At 38.4% G+C, this 17,224-nt stretch overlaps 1 protein-coding gene across 8 annotated transcripts in view; it reads right to left on the bottom strand.

The window, feature by feature from the left end:
• Positions 1–241: 241 nt before the first annotated feature.
• The window catches only part of TNIK (TRAF2 and NCK interacting kinase), a 365,195-nt gene continuing 348,212 nt past the window's right edge, over positions 242–17,224 (bottom strand). For all 8 annotated transcript variants that reach the window (XM_069475279.1, XM_069475280.1, XM_069475283.1 and 5 more), the window contains 5 exons: positions 12,765–12,865; positions 10,312–10,461; positions 8,365–8,524; positions 7,987–8,126; positions 242–5,769 (listed from right to left, as the gene is read on the bottom strand). In XM_069475279.1, coding sequence (XP_069331380.1) covers positions 5,686–5,769; positions 7,987–8,126; positions 8,365–8,524; positions 10,312–10,461; positions 12,765–12,865 — 635 coding nt within the window. In that variant the 3' untranslated portion in view covers positions 242–5,685. The remainder of the gene's footprint in view (positions 5,770–7,986; positions 8,127–8,364; positions 8,525–10,311; positions 10,462–12,764; positions 12,866–17,224) is intronic.

The raw sequence follows: 17,224 nt of genomic DNA, 5'->3' as shown, positions 1-17,224 counted from the left end.
GGATATTGAAATCATCAAGAATTAAGACACGGTGGTGGTGGAGAGAACAACAGAGAACCAAGAGCAATGACGGAGGGTAACACAGAGACTTTATAGGCTGATGGTAAGAGCTTCAAAGCAGTGAGTGTTTAGGAGGAGGGAGGGATAATAGTCTAGAAGGGGCAATGAGGAACAAACAAGCATCCCTCTATTAATGTTTTATTATTTACATTTTGACAGAGATAACATAATATGTTCCAGGGCACAGCAGTGACTGTATGGGAAAACCTTGGCCTAGAACCTACCAAAGCATTTCTAACTACTTCTTGAAATGACTATAGAAAGTACTTCTTGAATGATTTATGTTGCAGGAAAAAAAATACTTGAAAGTAACCAAAAGTTTTAGACTGGAAAATATGCCAGGAAGATTTTCTTCTTTTATCCTCACTCAGGTGAGACTATATCCAGTTTTAGCCAATTTTTTGACAATTTAAAACACTTTTGAAAACTGGAGATTTAAAAAATATAAACAATTGTAGGCATAGCAAAGTGAGTTTTCTCTTCTAATATTATAGATTTGGCATCTCTCTAAAGTTGTGTTAAAATTATAAGGCAGTTAAAACATACAAAAATAGTTTCACAACATCCAATTTTAAAATTCATCCAAGCTGTCATCTTTTTTCCTTTTTTTTCCCTGCTGAAATTCTGACTCAGGGTAATGTATGAGATTTCTTAAATGAACCATAATAAGTATTACTATTCCTTAACACTAATCCCAGGGAAGAGGTAAGGGAAAGGGGCCATCTGGGGCATGGATATGTGTTATGTACAAATAATGGTTCATTACTGGAAATGAAGACTCACCTGTCCACCAGCATTTGCTCAACCTCAACAGTGCAATGCAACTTGGTGCTGATAAAAATCAACCATCACAATCAAACCGTATCATGCAAAGAGTGAGTTAGTTTGAAGATATCTACACAAACCAAAAATCTAGAAACTTTAGAATGTTTGTATTTTTAACTGTATTTTCTAGTTTTCATACAAATATTTGTCATCATGGACACAGAGTCCAAGATTTTGATCTGAATTTAAAATAGCTCAAATATTACCCAGGGATTTTTATTTAAAAAGGCTCTTATGGAGATTTTTATTTTGTTGTATTCTGGCACTTTCTGAAATAGGTGGTCTAGAAGAATAAAGTTCAAAGCACAGGGTTATGATTTCATACTGTTTAATGCTATGCAAATTATTGAATATTCTAGTTATCTATGGAAAAACTCCCAGAAAAATGATACAGTATAGAAATCAAAACAACACTAGAAAATGTTTGAGAGAAATACACAAATTGTCAACTTTGAGCTTGTGAATTCTCAAGAGGTTTTCTTCTTTGCTGGGGCTCCTGAAAAAAGAACACTTTATATTCATTTTATTTGAGACCCAGGGACAGCTCACTTCAGAATTCCCGATATTGCTATACTGACCAAGGCCAAAATGTAGTGGCAGTTATGAGACATATTGGCAGGTAAATTAAATCAAATTTAGACTTTTGAATTTTAGGTTTATGGTGCAACTATATAGTCTCAGGGGAGGTCAACTTTTGGTTGGCTGGTTGGTTATGTTATGTTTTGTTTGATTTTGTTAGATTTAAATGTTTGAGGAATAACCTAAAAGGTAACTAATAATTTACCGGAACTGTTAAGATGGTCAGAACATAGTATCAGAGGAAATTCTGGAATATAAGGAGCATGGTAGGGTCATTCAGAATTCTCATTAGCATGTTGTGGATTTTCTCATGTTTTTCTGTAGTAGGTTAAAATTAAATTAGGACCAATAACTGTATCTTCTTTCTTAAAAATAATGTAATGTAGCACATCTTACAATCTTAAAGCAATCAGCACAAATGCAAGTGATACCTGTTCAAGCAGACTTTCAAAGACAGCAGACACTATTAACACAAAGAGCTCTTTCACATTTCAAAAATACAGTGACGAGAACTGGTACACATAATAGTAGCATTTTTTTTTTTTTTTAACTTCAAGGAATGTGAGACATTAGCCGCTTCCTTTTCTGCCAGTGGACAAAACCAAGACGCCCCCGGCCTGAATTTCACATCTTTCTAATCTACTGCACAGGAGGGACCAGAGACACCAATTGCCAATGAGTCACAAGAGCAGACAAAAAATTGTTAGTAGGTTTTGATAACCAGGAATTAAGACGTTTTTAAAAAACGTGTACTTGATGCAAGGTATGTTAGGAGTGCACCTTAGAAAAACAATGTCAAAGTGTTAGAAAAATGGAGTCCCTGTCCAAGTGGCCTTGTGAGATTTTATCCATATCTTATCTACCCTGTTGAATAAATAATAGTTCTAGGTCTTCTTGAAGCATTGTTTAGAAGTCTTCAAGAAAAATAATGACATCTATCTAAATAGAGCCATTAGATTTTATGTGGAACTCAGTGCACGCTGTCTTCATTGGCACCATGTGCTATGACAATGGTCTGACTGCTTTAACTGGCAGGAGGAAGACTCTCATTATTCAAAGGGACCTTATTGGTCATCCACTCCTACCACCCACTGGATGCAGAATCTATGCTACAACATCCGGCTGGCACCAGGGATGATGGTCTCCTGCCAGACCCCAGACCAAATCTACAGTGTGAACAGGCTCAGTGGAGGATTTGACTGGATGATGACCAATTTAGAGCAGTTAGAACTGGCAGATCGAGTGATGCTTATTTGGGGGGAGGGCTCAGTTTCTCCAGTTTCTCTTTGTAGGAAAATAATAAAATGAGCCAATTTCCAGAGACAAAATCACCTATAAAAAGGTAAAAACTAAAGATATTTTTTTATTGAGATGCTATAAAGTGGATGAAAAGCAACCCCCCCTCCCCCGCCCACAAAAGGAATTAAAGCAAACCAAAAAGTTTGGAATTGTAGGAACCACAAGGACACCATTCTGGTATATTTTGTATGACTTAGGCCTCCTCGTGTCAGGGCTAGGTCTGTCCTGCTGGAGAAAAATGTATTTTTGAAAATAAAAGATTCAAGAAATTTTTTAAATATATTTTAAGAAGCACAGATTTGTGGGGGGCCCTTTTAAATTTGGTTTTGCCTTGTATTCAGTGTAAAATATTTGTACAAAAATATAAAAAGCATAGCTTGATGTTTAACGTCTGTGTTTTATTGTTGTTGGCACCAGAAAAGCTCATGTTCTATGTTATGTCACTGTACATACTGTAAACAAGACTGCATTAATATTGTTTTCTTACGATTTTTTTTGTTTCAATGAATCTAGATTTTAAAAAATACATTCACAAACTACCTTATGTTTAAACACAATGATTCCCTTTTATTTCTTAACTGTACCCAAAATCCCACAATAAAAAAATCATTTAAAGCTGTGTGTTTCGGACTTATCACTTAGAAATAAAAACAAAACAAAACATGAAAACAAAGATCAGTTTGCAACATAATTTAAAGAAGCTTCTGGTTTAAAATACCACAGCAGCAATATAAAGAGCTGGGGGCAATCACATTTGGGGACCAAACCCACATCAATATATTTTGTCCACGTCAGCATCCAATTACAGTAGTTGCTAAATGCAATCCAAGAAGTTATTGCGGAATTTGTTGCATGGAATTTGTGAAGAAAGTGTTGTTCTGGAGCAGACCCATAGCAGTAAAAATGAGAACGGGAGGATTTCATTGCCTTTGAGAGCTAAAGGGACCATAATGAGGACATCTTGGTGATTGCCTGAAGATAATCCTCAGTTACATTCCTGGGCGTTATCTGCTTAAAATACGTGCAAATGACAACTACCTTTCCAGGAAGGGCATAATGATCTACCCCAGAAACCAGAATCTTTCCCCTTTCTCTTCCCCCCCCCCCCGGCCCAAACCACTAGATTGAAATGGCTCCATTTTTGTAACGGGTATTTCGTTCTCATTAATAGTACATCAGCTGCTCAGGTATTTGCATAAAAATCAGTAGAATCATAAGTTTTTTTTTTTTTCTGATCCAATTATAGTAATCATTTCCTCTAGAAATAAGCCACATCAGTTTTTGTCATTAAATTTTTCTCCCAATTTTTTTTAAAAGGATAATTTGGTCAACTACTGTTTTGTTTTAAAAATGTTAAACACACCTGAGATTGCCAGTTGAGCTCTCTATATGTCTCCTGGAGATAACACTGCTGTGATGGACAGTGAAACAAAAACAAACAAAACGAGGTAGGTTAAAACAGGAAGCGCAACACAGATATCGTTTTGCAACACCTCGATACCACAGGCGGCCATGCTTGTAGCTTTGGAAAAAAATTCCAGACAGTCACGTAAAAGTTCAAATCATTCGAGTAAGAGTTTATAAGGACACAAGTCAACCTGAACTAAATACATACATATCTCTACACAAATGTTGTTTACCGTATGTTGGGTAATTTGGAGGAAGGTAAAGTGATTGGGGTCTCAGAATTTTGGCCAAAGCCTTGCTTTCAAGTTCTTTAAAATCTGAGCCAGTGATGCCTGCTGTATCTGAGGCAGGCTTAGGAGTCTAGTCCCTTCTCTCACCCACCCAGGGAAAACACAGGCAGCTCAGAAACATTTATTATTAATTTTTTTCAGTCACAGTTTTCATCTTGAGAAAGTGGCACCCTCCGGAGAGAGCTGGGAATGTCCAGAGCCTGGATGTCATTCATGCCCCAATTCCCAGAAAGAACTTAACAAAGTCTCAGTCCTCATGAAGCCCAAACCCAGCGGAGGCTTTGCGCGTTTCAAAGTGGAATACATATGCTTGTTTCCCAGAAGGTCTTTCTGTCTGACCCATCTGTCTTTCCGTCTTTTGCCCCGATCTGCTGCACGACAGCTGAGGGGAAGTTGTGTTACAGAGTCCTTCAATCGCCAGGCCAGCTCACCGCGATGGCATTACTATCCCATTCAACACAATCCGTTCCGTCAAGGGCCATATATAAATACGGCCTGTCCGACTCACAAAAGTGGTAGCTGATTTTATTAGACTAAGGCTAGTAGTTTAGCCATTTAAAAGCTATTTCCCAAAAGAGGGGAAAACTAGTATTTTTCTTCTCTTAAAAATTCATTAGCCAGTTGCCATCAAAAAGCAACCTTTTGGGTTGGTGAAGGCAAGAGACTTCTTAAATTACCCCACTATGCAGTTATGACCTTCAGCGTAAGGAGATAAGGTACATTTATTGTGCTGTCTCTCACCACTGGAAATTGGAAATTTTACAACATACCGTATACTTAAAGCTGGCAGGCAGACGGAATTAAAAACAGACTCATTTTCTCAGTATGCATTCTCTCCCCATTCTTACAGAGTAAGAGGGTAAAGAAAAAAGGTAAAAAAGAAAAAAACTCAAAACCCCACTATAACACAGCTTAATCATAAGAGCACACAATATTTGTTTTTATCCCTAACTCCGAAGGGCACATGGTCCATCTCTGTCCACAGACAAGGCAGCATTCTTGGGAATCTCCTGGAAATTCCTGCCACCTTTTTCTCTCCTTCTCAACCAGGCTGCAACATTGAAAGATGGACTGTATTGGGAGGGGTGGAGGGAGAGGAAAAGGGGAAAGCGATATGTTCAACCAAGCCTTCTGATTCTGCCTCTAGACTGGCATAAGTCCACATGAGTTATGTTCTTTTAAATTAGAAATAACGCCATGAAGATAAGTGCCAAGTGCTCTTCTGTTACCAGTTCATCATGGAATTTCTGTTGAGGGTCATGAAAAACACTTGGCTACTTCCTCCAGATCGCACGGATGCAAAAAATACCTGTTTGAAATTAAAAAGAAGTTAGTTCAACTGCATGTTTTTTTCCCCTCTTTTCTTCAACCGTCCATCCATTTTCTCTCACATGTCCTATCCTTGCCACGTGTCAGCTCTTAAGACTCAATGGCTGGTGTTTATAAAGTGCCTTTTGATATGGTAGATCCTTTGTAAATGCTCCTCCTGCCTTTATTATTATGGTGGTCATTATCACTTAATCATGGTAGTGGCCTCTAGGAATGCCGAAGGGGCTATATCTTGATCTGTAATGTCCCTTTAGGTGGCTACATTCTAAAAGGGAGTTTCGTGCTAAAATAATGTGCTGTTTTTCTGGCCTACGACACAACCGGTCCTTTGTTAACTTCTATAAAGGCACAAAGTCTCCCCTTCCCTCTCCCATAAATGACAAGAAAGTGGACTTCAGGGTTTTGCAAGAGAATCCTTGCAAATTCCCAAAGTCAAGGGGGAATTTTGACTAGCATACAACTTCAGTTTTCACTTTTTAAAATTTAAAATTAAAAAAAATTTAAGTGATCGTGGTCAGATAGGGTAAGGTGTTTAATGCCTATCTATTTGGGCATTTCAAGAGTTAATGTGCAGCTTCTCTGCTGATGCCAGCATATCCTAGGCCAAATGAGATAATGGCATTAATAAGTAGAAGCACAGTCCATTAGGTTCTTGAGTCTGTTAAATCATTTTATCAAACAACTGAGAGAAGTGAGCAAAATTTGGGTTACTGCTTGCTTGAGCCGAATGTAAATGAACCACTGCCCCAGGAAAATAATATTTGGGGCTGTGGTCTAGCCCTTCAGTCAGCCAACACCTAACTTTGGTCTGAGGCATTTGCTTTTGTCACTAGTATAAAGTCTCTGCTACTTCATTTCCACAACTTCATCAGAAGAATGCTCTCTCCCAACAGCAACTTCTTCAGAAGCTCTATGGAAATGTTTGTCATTCAGCTAATGCTACATATGAAAGTAAAGCTACTCTTAGGGTCCATGAAATAAAACAGGAAGGTCAGAGCGGGCCCATGGAAAACCCCAATGAGAGAAAGAGAGGGTTGCTCTTCTCCCTAGGTTGTATGCCCTGGGCTCTAACCTCTGGCTCCAGACACTGGTGTGGTCTCAGCCTACTCCCGAGGGTGTGGACATGACTTGGAACAGGCCTGCTGGGGTGGGTCTTCAATGAGCCAGAGTAGGGGTGTCCATGCCCAGATTACTCCTAGTCTTATGATCCCCAGAGACCCAGTGGGTGCTGGAGTTTTACTAGGTTAGGTCTGTTTTCTGGCATACTCTGTTACACCCCTGGAACCATCCTTGCCACCCATTCTGTTATCCACCCAGACCACACCAGGTCAGAGTAGTTGGCCAGGGTCCTACTATAGTCTAGGCCCACATCACCAGGGTTGGACTAAGACCAGCCTGTCCTTTGGGGAACTGGAGTGGCAAAAAAAGGGGTACAACAGTTCAACTCATCACTCTCTTTCATATAGGTGTTTCTGTCTGTTGCTTTGGGGACAGCATTTCTATATTGGCCACAGTCAAATGCTGTACAGCTTAGCTATTAAAACCTCTGGGTTACTCTACAGGGAGGGCAAGCTAGAAGCAGCACTGCTGCAAAATACCCCTCTGAGGTGCTGATCACGCCAGACGGACACAGCCAATGTCACTGGAAAACAGTCCCCCTATGACATTTCAGAAGAAACATGGCTGGAATGACACAGGACATGGCACTAGTTGAGTTTGTGATTGTGTATTCCTTAAGGAATGGGTGACATTTTTAAAAAGTTTATACTTCTACATGTCAAACGCTTTACATTTAAAGGTGAATAGAAGGTGATGGGTTAACTCTTGAAAATGACTTTCTGAAAAGTCTAAAAGTGAAAGTATAAAGTTGACCCACTGTGAGATGATTAATGATGGGCCAACTGCTCTAAGTGCTTAGTAGAACTGGGGTATCTGCTGAGTCACCATGAGGCCTGCAGGCCACAAAAATTACTAAGAGTTTACAAGAAATTTCTAGATGTTTTTATGTCTTTCTGATATGTGAATAATATATTTTGAGTGTTCACATGAATCAAACCAAATAATGACATTTCAAGATAATATTGATTGTTTAACACAAGAGGTGATTCAAATCAGTATAAAGGAAAATGAAGGTTTCACAGGTACCTGGTGGTCTCTTAAAATGCAAACACTAATGCAAATGTTGAAACGGATTTACCTTATCATTTCTTTCACAAAGAAACTTTAACCTTTGAGCTCGCTTATGCATAAATACTCCATCCAAATGTCCTGTTTCCACTGACCGGATCTCAATAGCTTTCTCGCCCCAGCCCATTATCTGATTGGAATGAATGTAGGCTGTCAAAAGGAATTTCCAAAACTGCATTAAAAACATTAGATGGGCAATAACTCACAGCATCTGATCACATCTTAACCACAAAAATGACAAACAACTTGAGATAAACAGACAAAGCAAGTCTTACAAGAGTTATTCACAGACTTTTTTTGTGGAATCAAATGGTTGTTTCACATTTCTTGACTTTCGTTTCATTTGGGGGGTGTAACTGCTGAAGGAGATAAGGAATGGTTAACCTACCCACAGACGTGGGCATTTCTCCCCATTGGAGCACCACATCCTTAGTTATCCGGCCATAGGTGTTTACATACACCCCCTCATCCTCATAGCAAACAAGCATTTCCATTCCATCTGTTTTAGGCAAGATGACAATAGCATGAGGAGTGATATTGCCCTGAATCTAGAAGACAAAGAAAGGCCAAGCATTATTCTTTTTAAAAGTAAGACAACACCTTGATTATTCATCTCTAAGAACCGCAAAAAAGAGGAGTTTTTTTGTTGTGTGTTTCATTTTCACCGTAAAGACTGAAATTTGCTTTGTTTTATTTAGCCATACAAACTTAGTCACTAGATTAAGAATCCAATTTACCTGTCCCTAAAACCACCCCCCCATCTATGGAGCACCAACTCTATGTCAACCACTGGGCCCTTTACATACACAATTTCCATTCTTTCGAACAGCTCCCCATGGTGAATATCTTTGTTTACAGATGAGGAAACTGCATCTCAGAAGGGTTATGTAACTTGACCAGAGCTGTACTAGTATTTGGTGCTAGAACTGGGATTTGAGCACATGTCTTGCTGGCATTGAAAGTCATGTGTTTTCCATTAGAACAACCATTTCCAAAACAGATGAGGATAATGTAAAGGCAGCTAAAATCTAATGGAGATCGCCTAAATGGGGCCAAAATACACTCCTATCAAACAGTCTATGAGTAGATATATAAACACAGATTGTTTATCTGAGTGTTTAAATACCAAGAAAATTCAAATTAATGGCTTCTTTAGAAAAAAATTTAGAATTACCACTCACTTAAAAAAATCACATTATTGAAGTAAGTGTAGATTAGCTTGTTCTAGAAAAAGCAATGTGGTGCTACTGTGATCTGGTTGAAAATGTCATGGCAGCTCAGCATGGGCTAGAGGGATAGGAAGAAGAAGACTGAGGGTGATGACAGTGATGTCCTAGTCACCTCACTGAGAACACGAGCTGTGAGTCTTTGTGTGCACATGCACACACACAAGAATTAACATCTGTAATGCAGCAATGAACAATTGTGTATGTGTGAGCGGATGTATGTAATATACTAAAACAACTTTTTTCTTTTTTAGGGCGAAGTATTCAAATTCTCAAAATACTAGTCAGCAACAGATTAGGTCTCAGGTTTTCCTGATAAATAGTTTCTATTGTATGTTAGTTCTTGGGATTACACATGGGACACTCATACTACACAATCCTAGTAAGCGCATCCACGTGCAGTGCTTCTCTTTAAGAGTCATGTTTTAGGCAATGTGTCAGAATAGCAATATGGGCATTATATTGTTAATAAGAACTACAATTTGCAGGGCCCTGTGCCAAGTGCTTTAGATCCATTGCCTCATTTATTACTGATGATAACTCTTGAGGATAGGTCCTTTTATTCCCATTTTACAGATGTGAAAGCTGAGGCTGCCTAATGTGCCCAGTGTTGCAAAACTAATACATGCTAGAGCCAGGGTATTAGCTCCAGTGTGTCTGACTTCACTATACCACATTGCCCACAAGCTGAAGAGAGGAACTAAAAAGAGCAGAAAAAGGATGTTTCCCAAGAAATTATCATCTGACCGTTGGCTTTCTCCCACATAAAATGGAACCAATCTATCTTCAAAAACTCATGTACTATACAAAATTTATGCCCTTGAAGGAAAAATATCATACTCATTTTTATCTGAAGTCCAAAGATACAACATGTAAATGTCAAATAAATTCTAGCATGTTACTCAATTTTAGGAAGTCATAAAAATTAGCTAAATCTATATATTTTAGTTATTAAAAGCATTCTATTTAATGAAGGTCTAAAGTCCATCTGCTTTACTGATTAGTAAAAGTTAGCATGACTTCTACCAAAAATATGCAAAAACAAATCTCTTTCTACATGCAGGCTGTTTGTAGAGAGAGCCCTTGACAGTCTGCTTCCGGGAACTTACATGAGATGGTATGTAGATATCATAAGAGTTTCCCGAATCAACATCAATTACATGGAAACCAGTGTGTGAACCAAAAATAACCTTTAATCTTTGACCTTCTTCTACTGTGAGATCAACTAGCAGAGGCTTGTGCTGGAGATCTGCAAAAGACTTTAAAAATCACTGAATTAGTATCCACATCATCCAAAGAGGTTATCTTAATAATTTTTTCCTTTAGCCATTGTCTGGAGGAAGTTAATTTCTGACTTTTTAAAATTGAAAATGTAGGAAATTTCTCTTTCAGTTTCAGATCTATTTATATTCTGGCACTGGGAGGAAGGTCTGGCACCCATTCGTGCCCCTTTCTCTGTCCCTTGTCCTCCAAGGCAAAGAAATTGGTTTACAATTGTCAATTTTGACTATGTCATTGTATATTAATGACCTGGTGGCTGGGTACCGTGTTTGCTTCTGGCCTTTGCCCTCTGGAGAAGGCCCAGCCTCTCTGGCCCTCTCTTTGCCATGTGGCAGCCAGGCCCAGGCATGGTGGCTACCCTTTCAAAGACAGTCTGGGATGGACAGCCAAGGACGGCTCTGTTCTAAGCCAGTTCCGGATTAATAGGCATGTTCTGGTCTTAATTTTCCTTCAGTGATCAAGTGGGCATCAGTCTGGCACTTCCTCTAAGCTTAATGTTGAGATGTGAGACTTCGGTTTGGCAATAAAGAAGGCAATAGTTTGGGTTTGGCGGTGGAACATCACAAGACTGATGGCTTGCATTGACTACTTGGGTTTAACTAGAAAGGATAAAAAGAGAGCTCTAGCCCAGTTTGTCAAGGTTCTGTGTGGTGGAACGTAGGGCTCAAGTCTCAACTAACTGCCAATTGTTCCTCTGCCATTTTTCTTTGCCATTATTTAATCACACTCTACCTTTAATGGGCCTTGAAATCCTGGAGAGGATTTGTGAACCCACAATGGTCTTGGCTGAATTACCACTGCTTACCTACCGGACCCCTCTCTCTTCATCTTTTGCTCACACCATTCTCAGAGCCTGGGAAGCTCTAGCCTTCTGTCCTTATCCAAGGGAAGGCTCAACCTCCTGCCAGTTCCTGACTTTAAGGTTTTGCCTTTGCTCTTCCCTCTTTCCAGGCTGGGTCTGGTTTGCTAACAGAGCATTTCACACTCTCTCGTGTGCTCTGGCTAGTAAACTGGTGGCAGTAACTTCAGAACCAGAGTGGGAACGAGATTTTGATTGATAAACTTTTGCAGAGAGAGACTTTGGCAGAATAGCAGCACCACTTTAGCTTTTAGGAGTCACCCTGTAAGTATTATTACTAACCTAATGCATTCCAAAAATTTCTTTCCATAAAAGTGGGGTTATGGAGGGGAGCCCATTTCCCCTGAGCTCATCACAAATAAGCCATTTGCACTAAGGGAACAAGACAGAAGTGGGCTGATTCAACTCCGAAGATGGCCTACGTAATGTTTCTAGGACAGTTTCTGCCCTTGCATGGCATATGTGGCAGAGAAGAATAAACAGCTAAAGGAAGATAAGAGTCATAAAGTGGGAAGAAAATGTGAGGGCCAATGAGCTCCAGAGAAAGAGACAGACAGAGGCAGAGAAAGAGAGAACAGAAGATAAATTCGTATCAGCTATCGGCTATGGAGCTCTGAACACATTAGGTGCCTGTAAGTTCCAGTCCTCCTGGTATTTGGGGGTCAGCTTTCATGAGCTGGGGGTAATGGGACTAGCATATCCCTATCCCACTACTGCTGAATTTCACGAGTGACCAAGCCATCCATGGTGGGTACAGACTCAGTTGAGGTAAAAAATGAAAAGGCAATCAAAATTGAAGAATACAGAGAAACCTAGAAACTTGGTAATTTCCATAAGTTAGCAGTGAAAATATATAAACATTAACTGAGTTTTAGGGACTCTATCTGGAAAGACTTATGAGGATTGTATGATTTGGAGACTCAGTTTAATCTTGAGATTGAGTACTGCTATTGGCATTGGGCTGCCTTCCTAGTTTAGATGGCTTTACAACAAATATCCTTGTATAATATTATTATTAATGCTTTGTCTGGTAGCCATTCCATACTAAAGGCCTCTTGAAGATGACAATTCATAGATCTGAAATGGAGGCGGGCATGCCCAAATTTTAATTTGACTAATTTTATAGCATCTTTATTTCAAAATTTTTCAATTAATTTTTTTGCTACACTGATATATTGTATTGTGGTGAAGTCAAAGCCTTCAGTGCATCCACCACTGGAGCAATGCACATTGTACCCACCAACAGCATTTTTAAATAATCTTTACTCTTGAAATAATAAATCCAAGAGTACCTATCCATTTAAAACAGGTTTATTATGGAAATTGGTATTGGTCTATATGGAAAATGACCACTTTATTAACCGGTAGAAACTGAAAAATTTTTTTAAAAAGCCGATTTTAGGTAATCACATGCTTGCTTACCTTAAATGCCATAAACTTATGATACGGCTTAGGAGCCCAAGCATATATCTCCACAGCATTCTTTAAGGCAATCACCAAAAATTTGATCCTTTCATATTTAACTGTAATAGAAAAATTTTCAGTTAAAAAGTACATTTATTCAAGTTTTTTTGTATTAATGTACGTATAAGCCAAAATATATAAATATATATTATATATATATAAACTATAATTGAGGGTGATGCTCTTGGTATGGGATTTTTTTTCACAGATACAGATTTAGCTTCCCTTAGTGAACCTGGTTTGCAGAATATATGGGGCCTTTTGCTTTATATTGAAGACTCTTTTCTTTATTGAGAGATGTAACTACTTAGGATGGTCTTTAACCACTAGGTCTAGATGTGGATATTAATTGTAATAAGAACCTGCATGATTTCCTTCATGTTAGATTGACTGGCTCTTATGTTAACCTGCATGTAAGTAGCTGAGAGCTGGTACGGCAAGATGGTTGAAAAATTAGCCAATGAGTAGACATACAGGCTGCATTTGCTTATTATTTAGATTTGAATTCCAATTATTAAGTGAAGTAATTGCTTATTTATGTTTCTAATGAAAGATGGAGTGTTAGGAGCCCTGGGTTCTGGTAATGACCTATTCTTAAGGGCTCAACATACTTTGACAAATCCTAAATGGTAAAAGGATTTGGAATATTAAGCATCCTAAATTCCACGGACAGAAACTTGGCACTTACTTTGTGTACACAAAGTCATACTTGGAAGAATGGAAGAACAGACTGTTGTCTGGCTTTCTCTTGATTACTATGGCCTATGTGTCTCTGGTACAATAATGATCACTATTTACATCGATGACCTTGAGAGATTATTTCAGCGCCTTCTGAATCTTTCACTATTAAACGTGGATTCTAAGTCTTAGAAAAATTTGTCATCCACAAATGGTACACATGGCAGTCATTTTCTTCATAAAATATCTGAACTAACAGAATATTCTGAGTCCTAAAGAAACTGGGTAGGAAAAATTTTAATGTACTTAAATGACATTTTAAGTTTCTAGGGTTTTTTTTTTATAACTTTTCATAACATGAACTCTTTATGAAACTACTTTCTCTGATCTCCTCACCTGAAACCTAGGAAAAGATCCATAATTAAAACTTAAGATAGTGTTGAAAAGAAAAACGTATCTTATAGGCTAAGGGAAATAAGGAAATGTTTTAAATGACTCTTGGATATACAATTTGCTTTGCCATTTTGTTCTCATTTTGTATCTTTAAAATTTCACAGGAATTTGAGTATGCTAGAGTAATCATGTGCTACAAGAAGATCTCAGTGTTGTCTTAGCTAGAATCCCACAAGGAAAGCAAAATGGAGACTGCAAGTGGTTATGTAGATAACTGAAAATTAGGCTGGTCTCAATTTTCTGATAGCTAATTACCAGACACTGCTCTCTGTTTACATTTTGCTTTGCATGAGTGAATATAGGTCAGCCTACTGGTGTCAGGGTAATGAAAAGAGATAGCAATGATTAGAAGGAAGATGTCAGAAATGTTAAAAGGGCCACTGGTAGATTTGCAGGTCAAATAGGTTTTTTTACAGCTGATGCCCATTATCTCCAAAAAAAAAGCCCAAATATGCACATGAATCTGAATTTTACTTGGTGTGGGAATGATGAGATGTATGTTTTATGCTTTTTCAGACTATCAGATTGAAAACAAGAGAAAATTAAAATTCTAACATGCCCTATTGGAAATTACCAAATAATCCTGATTCGCAAACAAAAATGCAGAGTGGAGCACATGGCAGCTTGTACTGCCACCAGCCTGCTATAGAAAACCTCTTGCCCACGTGGTCTGATTTGTGAAAAATGCTGTGTCCTTTGAACACCCACGCCTTTTTTTAAACCAGCACTTCTTAACTGATGTCCACGTGCCTGGCACTGTGCTAAGTATAACAGATAGTGATACAGATATAATTGTGGCTGTGGCTACATATGTTTGCAGACAGTATTTGTTTACTTTTTCCAAAAGCTGCTTTAAATACATATTAATAAGCCCATTATTTGTGTTGCAATGTCAGGAGCTTTATTGTTTTAACTGCAATGACACATTATTAATAAAGAGTGGGAGACATATCCTTTCAGGCACCAGAACCTTCAAGTTCAGTATCCAGCACCACCAACACTTCCTAGTGTCAAGGTGTCTGGGAAGGTCACTCAGAATGAAATAAGAGGAAAAGGAGGTGGAGATGCTGCTTCAGAACAGAGTTCCCCTCTAGTTGGCAGACCAGGACACATCAAAGTTCTCGCTAGGACGGCCAGGACAAATGACCAAATTCTTGCTTTCTGAGCTCTTCTTCTGTAGCACGCCCCTTCTGTTTCCACATTCTGTCTTTAATATACTTGATTAGGTTTCAATCTCCATAATGTCAACACACACGATGGACTGGACCAGCCTGGCTGGTTATGATTTCAAATGCGTATCATGCTTTTCTGAGGCCATGGCATGGATACCTTTGAACTGAAGGTGTTTAAATCTCCTCAGACACTCCTTTATTGCCATTCCTTATATTAAATAATGTATTTTATCCCGTACACATTTGAAAAACCTCTACACATGTTCCTATTTTTATCAGATTTGGATTGAACAAGTTTTACAGGTACATATTTTTAAAAAGTCAAATAGTACTACAAGGCTTATGAAAAACAAGTCCCTGCCTCACTCTTGATTCCTGCTCCCTAAAAACAACCACGTGCAACTCCTTCAACGACCGCCTTGGCAATTTATTTCCAGATTTCTAAATAACATGCTTATAATATTATTTCTTGATTCTTTTTGTAATATGGAAAGGATTTAGTCTCTTACACCGTCTCCTTCTCTCTCTAGCTCCCCCCCATCTCATACATACATGCTACTTCCTCCCCTACAACCTCAAAATAGTTATATTTTTAATTTTTGGTTAAATCAGTATCAAGTATTTAAATTATTATTGTTCACAGCTGAAGTAAATAGTTACATGGTGACATTTCCTTTCTTGTTTTTCCTCATTTTTTTAACTTCCTTATTTTCTGTGTATGTATCTCTAAGCACACGTAAACTTTCTGCTAGCGAATGCCCTTCAACATGGTCGAACACAGTCAGTAATCTATTCGTACCACTTTATGCTTCCTAGAGGCATCCCTCTTGGAACTCTGCACTGTCCCACTCTTCCAGGACTGCTTTCTTCCTAGGCCTGTGGCAGAGCTGTCTCCACAGGTTCCCTTCACCTTCATTCTGGATATTTTCCTTATCTTTTTGCTTGATCACCAGGTTTAGTTCTTTATTTTGGTGAAACACATTCTCCATTAGTTTCCCGAGAAAAGGTGCATGGAATGTAAATTGTTTGAGACCCTGCATGCATGAAAATGTTTTTATTCTGTACTCAAAATTGAGGAATGGCTTGTTGGTATGATGTTTAAATTCATGTGCTGACTTGGCTGGGCAACAGGGTGCCCACATATTCGCTCAAATATTTTTCTGGGTGTGTCTGTGAGGATTTTTTCTGGATGAGAGTAACTTTTGAATTAATCAGTGGACTAAGTAAAGCAGATTGCTCTCCTCAATGTGGGTGGGTCTCATCCAATCAATTGAACATCTGAATAAAACAAAAGGGCTGAGTCCTCCTGCCTATTTGAGCTGGGGCATCAGTCTTTTCTGGCCTTCAGACTTGGATTAAAGCGTCGGCTCTTCCTGAGTCTGGAGCCTACTAGCTTTCGGACTGTAACTGCTCCATCAATTCTCCTGGTTTTCAGCCCTTCTGGCTTGGACTGGACTTACACCATTGGTTCTCCTGGTCTTCAGCCTGCTGACTACAGATATTGGGACTTCTCAGTCTCTGTAATCATGTGAGCCAATTCCTTATAATAATTCTCTTTAAATAACTAAATAAATATCTCCTCTTGGTTATCCTTCTCTGGAGAACCCTAACACAGGGTTATAAAATACTAGTAGGAAATAATTTTGCTTTCAGAATTTTGACGTCATTGTGCCATTGTCTTCTAAGCTTCTAGTATTGCTGCTGAGAAGTGCCAGGCCACTCTGATTCTGGATCTATTATATGTAAATTGTTCATTTATTTACTTATAATGTGGAAGCTGTAAGGACCATTTAATTTCCTGGGTATTGAAAAATCACATTGATAAGTCTTGTTGTGAGTTTTTTTCTCATTCACTATACTGGGTACTCATTCAGTGAATCCTTTTAATCTGGGATTTCATAGCCTTCAGTTCTAGAAAGTCTTCTTGTATTCTTTCTTCAACACTTTCCTCCCCTTCAATTTCTTATTTTCTAAATCTCAAAGGACTTAGATTTTGAAACATTTGAACTGATCTTTTCATTTTTAAAAATCTTTTCTCTTCTTCTTTTCCTTTTCTTTTTGTTCTACTTTTTAGGAGAGTTCCTTATCTTTATCTTCTAACACTTCTATTACATT

Source organism: Eulemur rufifrons, chromosome 7 (genome assembly GCF_041146395.1).
Source record: "Eulemur rufifrons isolate Redbay chromosome 7, OSU_ERuf_1, whole genome shotgun sequence".
Taxonomy (NCBI): domain Eukaryota; kingdom Metazoa; phylum Chordata; class Mammalia; order Primates; family Lemuridae; genus Eulemur; species Eulemur rufifrons.
The sequence above is the reverse complement of the archived record's forward strand: the minus strand, read 5'-3'. Positions and strand labels throughout refer to the sequence as shown.